Source organism: Eimeria necatrix, genomic scaffold, assembly GCF_000499385.1.
Source record: "Eimeria necatrix Houghton genomic scaffold, Enh_scaff645, whole genome shotgun sequence".
Taxonomy (NCBI): domain Eukaryota; phylum Apicomplexa; class Conoidasida; order Eucoccidiorida; family Eimeriidae; genus Eimeria; species Eimeria necatrix.
The window spans coordinates 1-10000 of NW_013654490.1; the positions used below are offsets into that span (position 1 = coordinate 1).

Sequence of the window (10000 nt, forward strand, 5' to 3'; positions counted from 1 at the left end):
GAGCAGCAGCAGCAGCAGCAGCAGCAGCAGCAGCAGACCTTTTGAATTTGCTGCGCGAGTTCCCTCGTAGGCGCCAAAATAAGAACTTGACACGCCGGCTTGTCGTAGTCAATCTTCTGCAGCGCCGCTATCACAAAAGTCGCCGTTTTGCCCGTCCCGCTCTGCGCCTGGCCGATGGTGTCGTGGCCGTCAATAATTGGCTTTATGCCCCGCATTTGAATGGCGGAGGGCTTTTCGAAGCCGTAGGAGTAAATGCCTCTTAGTAGTTTTTCGTTGAGGGGGAGGCTGTCGAAGGAGGCGACGACTTCGTCTTCGAAGTCCGCGGCGGCCTCCTGCTGCTGCTCCAGCAGCTGCTGCTGCTGCTGCTGCTGCTGCTGCTGCGGGGGGGGGGTCTCCATTTTGCTGCTGCGTGGGAACGTGGCGGATGCTCTGAGCTGCCGAGCCGCAGCGGCTGCAGCGGCCGCAAGCAGCAGCAACGCCGCGCAGCAGCAGCCGCGATGGGCTGCTGCGGCCGCTGCTGCTGCCGCCGCTGCTGCTGCTGCGGGGCCTGCTGCTGCTGCTGCTGCTGCTGCGCCACCCGCAGCAACACACTACTTCCCAATAGCCCAACAGCCCTCTTTTCCTCTCCAACTCCTTTCTTTTTCCCCATCACCTCCTACGCAGAAACGCCAACTTTCCCGCGACCCCCGCGCAAGCGCGCCCAAGCCGCTGCTGCTGCTGCTGCTGCTGCTGCTGCTGCTGCTGCAGCAGCCCCACCACCGCCACGCGCCCCGGGCCGCCGCAGCGGAAAACCTCCCGCTGCTGCTGCTGCTGCTGCTGCTGCTAAAACCCCACACTTTGCAATTCGCACCCAACCAAAAGCCTCCAAACCCCACGCAGACACACCGCCACGCAGCGGCACGCACCGCCCCGCCGCCCCGTGCCCCACACCCGCAACCTGCTGCTGCTGCTGCTGCTGCTGCTGCTGCTGCTGCTGCTGCTGCTGCTGCGGGTGCGCGTTAAAGCGTTTGCGGCAGAAGCTTTTGCTTCCGCTGCTGAGGCCTTCCACTTAGCTGCGGCCCCCATATTTTAGCCGATACACACTGCTGCCAGGACCCCGCCGCACCTCCTGCTGCTGCTGCTGCTGCTGTGCTGCTGCTGCTGCTGCTGCAGCTGGCTGCGGCCTTTTTTAATGCTGCTGCAAATTCTTTTTAAATGTTTTAAACCCTAAGGGACACGCAGAGCCACGGAGACAGACAGGAAGAGACACACACCCTCTTCACCCCGTGTGCACAAGTGCTGCTGCTGCTGCTGCTGCAGCAGGTGCTGCAGCAGGTGCTGCGCAGACTTGGGCTGCTTTTGCTGCAGCAGCTGCAGCAAAATGCCACTTTTTTAATCTCCAAAAAATCTCCATAAAAATCAAAGTAGAAAAAAACCCCACAGGCTCCTGCTGCAGCCGGCCCTTCTCGGGTGTACGTACACCCGGACTGACTAGCCGCAGTGTGGGGTTTCTCCACGGCTGCGACTTTCCTCGCTTTTGCACTATCGCAGCACTAGGGTTTAGGGTTTAGGGTTTAGGGTTTAGGGTTTAGTGGGGGGCCCGGGGAAAGCGCAGCCTGCCCCGCAAGGGGCGCTGTTGAGGTGTACAGACACCTGAACGCGAGGCCCAACTGCGGAACTTTCATTTCTGGAAATCTTTAAATCCAAAAAAGATTTAAATTCAAATTTATGCATTTTGCTGCATGCAGCGAGCCCCTTGCTGCTCTAAGTTCGGCCTGGGCGGCTAAGATAGTGGAGAATAAGTGCAAATAAGAATCCCAAGTGTTTGCAAATGAAGAAATATTAATTTTAAATGCTTTTAGTCTTTTTGCATGCATGTGTAAAGGGCCCCAAAAGCTGTTTTGCGAAAAAAAGCCGACACCTGCGGTGTACGTACACCTCAACTTGCAGTGTACGTACACCTCAACTTGCAGTGTACGTACACCCCGCGCCAAGCCGCAGATCTTCCTGAAATTAATGAGACAAACAAAACAACAATAAACCCGCATGCATGCATGCATGCAAATACTCCAAAAAGCTCAAAAATATGTACAGAAATATATATGGAATAATAAAATATACATAGATATATGTGTGTGTGATATGTGTGTTGCAAAGTATATGCACAGCGTTCATATATATATTATATATCTACAAACTTGGTGCATTTTCCGAAAATGAATTAAAAGATCTTTTAAGTCTTCTTCAAAAAACAATTATCTTAAATTGCGCAAATGAAACAAAAAGACAAAAATGTTTGCTGCAGACACTGCCAGAAAAACCCAGGTGTACATACACCTGAATGCGCAGCACTTGGCAACTTTTTCTTTCCGCGCATGCACGGGGTGTACGTACAGCTCCGCTCGTGCATGCAAGTGAATCTTTTAAAACATGTTTGACAGAACTTTTTTTTATTTTTCAGAAACAATTTTGAATAAAACTGCCAATTAAGGTCTTCATTTATTTATTTCCTAAAACATGTCAGCTGCTTCCATTGCAGCTAAGTTTGAAAGCAACCTTTAAACAAACCCTAAACCCTAAACCCTAAACCCTAAACCCTTGTATGCGCGATGGGTCCAGAATGACCCACACACTCGAGCTACTTGCAAAGAGTTTTCTACTCTGTACTCTAGACCCTAAACCCTAAACCCTAAACCCTAAACCCTAATTCCTGCATTCAGAGTCCCCAAAAACTTAGGAATGAAACTAAATCTTAGTCCATATCCATTTAAGTATTCAAACTCAAAAGGGGAGCAGCAGCAGCAGCAGCAGCAGCAGCAGCAGAAGCGCCTCGAGTGGAGGTGCTTCTACTGCAAATACATGCTCGTGCTGTTGCAACCGCAGCAGCAGCATCAGTTGCTGCTGCTGCTGCTGCTGCTCCTGCTGCTGTTGCTAATAGTCCCACTGCTGTTGCTGCTTATTGTTCCACTGCTGCTGCTGCTGCTGCTGCTGCAACTGCAAGGGCCCCTACAGCAGCAGCTGCAGCCTGCTGACTCTTGTCATGCAGCCGCCCTTATACTGCTGTAGCACCTGGAGGTGCCACTGCCGCTGCCGCTGCAGCAGCAGCAGCAGCCGCTGCTGCTGCTGCTGCTGCTGCTGCTGCTGCTGCTGCTGCTGCTACAGAACCCCGCCTTTCTTGTAACTCATGAGCAAACCCCGGACTGTTTTGCCGCCGCTGCGGCTCCCCCCAGAACAGTGCTCAAGCAACTCGCTTGAAAACCACTCCTGGGAAGCAGCAGTGCTGCTGCTGCTGCTGCTGCTGCTGCTGCTGCTGCTGTGGTCAATGTAGGTGCTGCGCCGCTGCACCAGCTGCTGCTGCTGTTGCTGCTGCTGCTGCTGCCTCTTGCGGGGTGTCGAAGTCTCCAGCTGCTGCTCAGGGTTCAGCAGCACGCGCCTACGGGGCTCCCCCCCAAGGCCAGCGTCCGGCTGCTGCAGCAGTTGCTGCTGCAGCAGTTGCTGCTGCAGCAGCTGCTGCTGCAGCAGCTGCTGCTCCACTTGCTGCTTCTTCGTCACTGCTGCCGTCATCGTGGCTACTGTCGCTGCTCCCGTGTCTGCTGCTGCTGCGTGTCCTGCTGCAGCACAACAGCCTGCCGCTGCAACACCCGAGGCGCTTCCATCTTTCCTTGCAGTTGCTGCTGCTGCTGCTGCTGCTGCTGCTGCTGCTGCTGCTGCTGCTGCTGCCCCACTTCGAGACGCTGGTGAGAGAGACGCTGCAGGAGGAGAGACAGCGCCTCGTGAATGCAAACCTGACCAGTCTTGCTGCTGCTGGCCTTGCTGCTGCTGCTGGCCTTGCTGCTGCTGCTGCCCTTGCTCCTGCTGCTGCAGCTGTTTTTGCTGCTGCTGGTCATCTGGAGTGTCAGAGTCACTCAAGGTAATAACTACAAGGGAAGCAGCAGCAGCATCATCAGCATCGGCAGCAGCAATTGTCTCTGGTCTTTTTGACTGCGGCGAACTGCTGCTGCTGCTGCTGCTGCTGCTGCTGCTTCTGCTGCGGGCTTGCTGCCGCTTCAGACCGCTTTTGCTCGGCCTGCTTTGGCTGCAGTCACACTCTTCTGCTGCTGCAGGTGTTGCTGCTGCAGTTGCTGCTGCTGCCGCTGCTGCTGCTGCCGCTGGAGAACCCAATTGGTGCTGAATTTGCGATCTAGAGACGGAGGCAAAGAGCTGCTGTTCCCGCTGCTGCTGCTGCATCTGCTGCTGCTGCTTCTGCTGCTGTAGCTTTTGCTGCTGCTGCAGCGGTTGCTGCCGCGGTTGCTGAAGTGTCTCCTGCTGAGGCGTTTGATGCGGTCTAGGGCTTCGCTCCTCAGTATGCTGCAATCGTTGCAGCAGCAGCAGCAGCTGCTGCTGCTGCTGCTGCTGCTGCTGCTGCAGAGACCGTGGCTTTCCCATGAAGTGCTGCCGCAGCTGCAGCTGCTGCTCTCGGAGCTCTTCCAGCAGTGGTTTAGGGGCTTCTGTTGCATTGCTGCCCTGCTGCTGTTGCTGCTGCTGCTGCTGCTGCTGCTGCTGGTTGGAGCCCGCAGGCGCTGCTATGGTAACAGGAGCTGCTGCTGCTGCTGCTGCTGCTGCTGCTGCCTGCGGGGAATTACCAGCAGTATCAATGTCGCTCTCTGTGTCTATGTAAACTACAAGCTCGTCATCGGACTCCGCAGCAGCAGCAGCAGCTGCTGCTGCTGCTGTTGCAGCTGCTGCAGCGCGCGGCGATTGCTGTTCCTTCCTCCTAGCATAAGAACCACCAGATGCAGCAGCAGCACGGTGTGCTGCAGGCATCTGAGAAGCAGCAGCAGCAGCCGCAGCATCAGGAAGTTCTGCTGCTTTCCTAAAAGCAGCAGCAGCACGCCTGCCACTGTTGCTGCCACCGGCGCTTGCTGCTGTTGCTGCTGCTGCTGCTGCTGCTGCTGCAGACAGAGCGGGAACGGCGGCTGATTCGGCAACAGGGGGAAACAGCTGCAGCGGCTGCTGGCTGCCATGGTACTGCTGCTGCTGCTGCTGCTGCTGCTGCTGCTGCTGCCTGAGATGTTCGTGTCGCTGCTGCAACGGCCGCTGTTGTGAATGCGCTGCTGCTGATTTCAGAGCGAATCCAGATGGAGAGCATGCAGCAGCAGCAGCAGCAGCAGCAGCAGCAACAGCAGCAGCAGAAGTAGGCGAAGCTGCTTCCGAAATTGCTGTGTTGCTGCTGTTCGGCCGCTGCACGTTTTCTATCTGCCGTTCCACGGAAACCCGAGCAGCAGCTGGAGTAGCAGCAGCAGCAGCAGCAGCAGCAGCAGCAGCGGAGGGTGCGCCTGTTCGCGTTGCTGCTGCTGCTGCATGAGCAGCAAGTGCACTGGATGCATCAAGTTGCTTCTGTTGTTGCTGCTGCTGCTGACCCAGCTGGTGCAGCTGCTGCTGCCCCTCGTTCTGCTGCTGCTGCTGCACTTGCTGCCGCTTTTGCACTTGCTGCTGCTGCCGCGGTTGCTGCTGCCGCTGCTGCAGCTGCTGCAGCTGACTCCCTGGGCAGCAGCTAGCAACAAAGAACTGCTCCAAAAGACACAAATGACAAGTCTGCATGTCAACTACGAGCTGCCGTTTGCTTTTGACGAAGAAGCGGCAGCTGCTGCTGCAGCAGCAGCAGCTTTGCAGCCGCATCTTCCAGGGCTGCAGGAAAGCAGCAGCGCGCAGCAGCAGCAGCAGCAGCAACAGCAGCATCTCTGCAGGGGAGCCCCAAGGGAATCGGAAGAGCAACTGCTGCTGCTGCTGCTGCTGCTGCCGTTTCTGCTGAGCAAGCGCCTCCGGGCTCCTCCACAGTGCCTGCTGCTGCTGCTGCTGCTGCTGCTGCTGCTGCTGCAGCTCCTGCTCCTGCTGCTCCCTAATGCGACGCAGCAGCGGCAGCACAGCCACAGCACTGCCCAAAGAGCGCCATCTCGTCCAGGCGTTGGTCTGCTGCTGCTGCTGCGGCTGCTGCTGCTGTTCCTGCTGCTGCTGCTGCTGCTGCTGCTGCTGCTGCAGGCAGTCAGCCAGCTCCCGCAGCATTGCTCGGGAGATACAAACCCGAGACCTTCCCCCCACAAAGCCGCCAAATGTTATTCCGCTGTGCAGCAAAAAGCGACATGGCGTGTCTTCTACAGATTTCTGCTGCCTGCGCGGCAGCAGCAGCAGCTGCTGCTGCTGCTGCTGCTGCTGCTGCTGCTGTTGCTGCAGCGCCGCCGGGGCCTGATCCTGCTGGTTCTTGTGCAGCGCTTTCCAGTGAGAAGCTAGCTTCTCGGCGGCTGCTGCTGCTGCTGCTGTGTGCGGCTGCAGCTGCTGCCGCCACAGCAAGCTGGAAGTGCTGCTGCTGCTGCTGCTGCTGCTGAGAGCATCGACAAGAAGACTTGCTGCTGCCTCCGGCACCCGCCAGCCCAACACCCACTCTCCTGCTGCAGGGTCCTCGCTGCTGCTGCTGCTGCTGCTGCTGCTGCGGTGGCCGCCGCCTTTAGAAGCAGCAGCAGCAGCAGCAGCAGCAGCTTGGGCCTCCGGCAGCACATGCAGCAGCACTGGCTGAGGCAGCCCTGCCCGACGGCCTTGGCAGCCGCACAGCTGCTGCAGAGAATGCAGCAACGGGCCCCGAAACTCGCTTCCTGCTGCTCTTGCTGCTGCTGCTGTTGCTGCTGCTGCTGCTGCTGCTGCTGCTTTTTCCGTTGTTATTTTTCCCGAACTTGTTCCCGCTGCAGCACTGCTTGCTGCTGCTGCCTCAGAGCTGCATGCCCCCCCATGCAGCAGCGCCGCAACGCTTCGCATCACTAAAGGCAATGAAATGCTGCTGCTGCTGTCGCTGCTGCTGCTGCTGCTGCCGTCGGTGCTGCTGCTGCACGTGGGACTACTGCCTGCTGCTGGAGTGCTGCTGCTTGTATCCTCTGGCTTGGCTGATGAGCCTTGCTGCGTTAACCTCCAGCTTCTGCTGCTGCTGCAGCTGCCGCTGCTGTTGCTGGCGCTGCTGCTGCTGCTGCTGCTGCTGCTGGGCCACGGCAGGCACTGGACAGCAGCAGCAGCAGCTGCTGCTGGCGGCTGCTGCAGCGCCGCGAGAACACCAGAGCATTCTGCTGCTGCCAAGGCGAACGCGCTGGCTTCCTTTGCGCGGAGTGCCCCGGAGCAGCTGCAGCAGCAACTGTTGCTGCTGCTGCTGCTGCTGCTGCTGCTGCTGCTGCTTTCTCTGGTGTCGCCACTGCTGCTGCACGCAGACTTGCTGTCGCAGCAGCAGCAGTAAACGGCAGTCAGCACCAGCAGCTTTTGCTGCTTGCTGGTCCACCGCAGCAACGAGCTGAAGCCTCCTTCGTCCCGCTGCTGCTGCACTTCCTGCTGCTGCTGCTGTGCGCTGCAGCGTGTTTCGTCCGGAGCAGCAGCAGCAGCAACAGCTGCTGCTGCTGCTGCTGCTGCTGAGTCCTCGCGGCTCCGCTGCCGCACAGCGCATGCATCCAGCAGCGCTGCGCTCTCGCGGAGGCTCCAAGCAGCAGCAAATGTAGCAGCAAAGGAATCCCGCAGCTGCTGCAGCCGTCCTTCCCTGCAGCAGACACAGATGCAGCAGCAGCAGCAGCAGCAGCAGCAGCAGTGGAAGGCGGTGCAGCATCAGCACGCGGGACGAGCAGCAGCAGCAGGACCTGCATTTAGTGGCAGCAACAGGAGAAATCAAACCCTGGCAACAAAATTGTCCCTTTGCCGAGCCCCCCAGGGGCCGACACCTAAACCCTAAACCCTAAACCCTAAACCCTAAACCCTAAACCCTAAACCCTAAACCCTAAACCCTAGCCCACGAGAGGATGCGGGAGGCCTCAGCAGCTGTCAGAGCAACGCCGCATTGCAGGCCCGTGGCGGAAGCAAGTAGAAACAGGTCACTGATGCCCCCCTCATTGAACTTGCTGCTGCTGCTGCTGCTGCTGCTGCTGCTGCTGCTGCAGCAAGGCAAATGCTGCGCGGCCAACGGGTGCCGCAGCAGCACGACGGGCACTGGGTGCAACGCGCCCAGTAGCCTGCAGCAGCAAAACAGCAGCAAAAATGAATTAATTAATTTCCTTAATCTTCCGAGACATTGTTTGGAATTTGGTGGCAAGAAATAATGGAAGAGACCCACTGCTGCTGCTGCTGCTGCAGTTGCCACCGCTGCTGCTGCTGCTGCTGCTGCTGCAGTTAGTTCTGCTGCAGCTGCTCTCCACAGCCGCGTCGCTTAGTTGCAGCAGCAGCAGGCAGCAGAGCAGCAGCAGCTCACCAGTAGAAGCGAAGCAGTGGGTGCGGCTGCTGCTGCTGCTGCTGCTGCAGCAGCTGCTGCGCATCCGCATAAGACAGGCGGCAGCAGACAAAGACACTCAGAAGCTCCAGCGCGATTCCCCCCTTAAGCTCCTCAGCTGCAGCTGTTGCATCCTCCGTCGCTGCTGCTGCTTCTGCTGCTGCTGCTGCTGCTGCTGCTGCTGTTGCTGCTGCTGCTGTTGCTGCCAGCGGCAGCACCCGCAGCAGCCGCCGCTCCATGAGGGTCACTTGGTCCAGGCCTTTGCCGTTAAGGATCGTTTGCGGGCCCATGACTCTCAGGCCCACCACTTGCTGCTGCTGCTGCTGTTGCTGCTGCTGCTGTTGCTGCTGCTGCTGCTGCTGCTGCTGCTGAGCCTGCAGCAGGTCCGCCAGACTGCATAACTCCACCCACGACGGCTCGTAGAAGAGACTCCTGAGCTGCAGAGGAGAGAGACCGCAGTCGCACAGGAAGTGCACGAAGCAGCAGCAGCAGCAGCAGCAGCAGCAGCAGCAGCACCAACAGCAGCAGCAGCAGCAGCAGGATCTCACCATCCAGCCAGTTTGCTGCAGCGCGGCCTGCAGCTGCAGCAAGGTCATTTGCAGCTCTGGGCTAAGGGTCTCCGCCGTCAGCAGCAGCTGCTGCAGGGCAAAGGAGACACCGCAGTCCGTTGCTGCCTGCAGCAGCAAGCTCGCGAACTCCCTGCTGCTGTCTGTGCTGCTGCGCTTTGCCTGCTGCTGCTGCTGCAGCAGCAGCAGTGCAGCCCCACTGCGGCTGCTGCAGCACCTGCTGCTGCTTATGCTTTGCTGCGCGCATGCAAGGCGGACCTCAAGGGAGTCCTGAAGCGGAAAGGACGGAGACAACTTTGCTGCTGCTGCTGCTGCTTCGGGCTGCTGCAGCTTGCTGCAGGCCAAAGGCAGCAGCAGCGGCAGCTGCTGCTGCTGCTCCAAGTCCCTCTTGTGGATAGCCCTCACAGCAGCGAGCGCAGCGCGCCCCAAAGGAAGCAGCTCTGGGCGACTAGCAGCAGAATCCCACGCTGCAGCAGCAGCTGCTGCTGCAGGAACAGTTGCTGCTGCTTCTGCTGCTGCAGAAACAGCTGCTGCTGCTGCTGGTGGCTGCAGTAAGCCGCGCAGCGGCACTCCAGCGGCGAGCCAAAGAGCTGCAGCAGCAAAAGAAATGTCCAGAGACGGTGCCCATATAGCTGAAACAGACTCAGTAGCTGCTGCTGCTGCTGCTGCGCTGTTGCTGCTGCTGCTGCTGCTGCTGCTGCTGCTGCTGCTGCACTGGCATCCCCGCAAGCGGTTTTCCAAAACTCTTGAAGCTGCCTCTTCTGCCAACGAGATGCGACACTGCATGCAGCACGCCGTGCCACAGTCGCTGCTGCCGTTGCTGCTGCTGCTGTTGCTGCTGCTGCTGTTGCTGCTGCTGCTGCTGCCTTCAGCGCTGTTAGCGCCGCTGCTGCTGCTGTCGCTGGCGCCTGTGGGAGATTTGCTGCTGACGGGAGGGGGCAGGCAAAGGAAGACCGAAGTGGACACGCCCGCGGTTCGGCGCTGCTGCAGCTGCTGCAGCAGCGGCAGCTGCTGCTGCTGCTGCTGCTGCTGCAGCTGCTGCTGCAGCTCAAGAACCGCAGCTACGCCCGCACAAAATGCCCTCAGCTCCTCAGCAAGCCGCAGGGCCCCACACTTTGAGGGGGGGGCGAATGGCAGCAGCACCACTACGTTGGATGCCACCTGGACATTGCTGCTGCTGCTGCTGCTG

The 10000-nt window shown here is 58.8% G+C and overlaps 2 protein-coding genes across 2 annotated transcripts in view; both read right to left on the reverse strand.

Annotated features, from left to right (window-relative positions):
* Positions 1-38: 38 nt before the first annotated feature.
* Positions 39-398, reverse strand: ENH_00068330 (the record flags this gene model as incomplete). Its single annotated transcript, XM_013582435.1, has 1 exon — positions 39-398. A coding segment is annotated over one exon (360 nt), but the record flags the coding sequence as incomplete, so codon positions are not given.
* Positions 399-2910: 2512 nt separating this feature from the next.
* Positions 2911-10000, reverse strand: part of ENH_00068340 (hypothetical protein, conserved) — a gene marked incomplete at both ends in the record, with an annotated part of 11528 nt that continues 4438 nt past the window's right edge. The window contains 5 exons of the mRNA XM_013582436.1: positions 2911-2973; positions 3181-7525; positions 7776-7991; positions 8228-8682; positions 8794-10000. The exon at positions 8794-10000 is cut by the window's right edge and continues 3439 nt beyond it. Coding sequence (XP_013437890.1) covers positions 2911-2973; positions 3181-7525; positions 7776-7991; positions 8228-8682; positions 8794-10000 — 6286 coding nt within the window. The remainder of the gene's footprint in view (positions 2974-3180; positions 7526-7775; positions 7992-8227; positions 8683-8793) is intronic.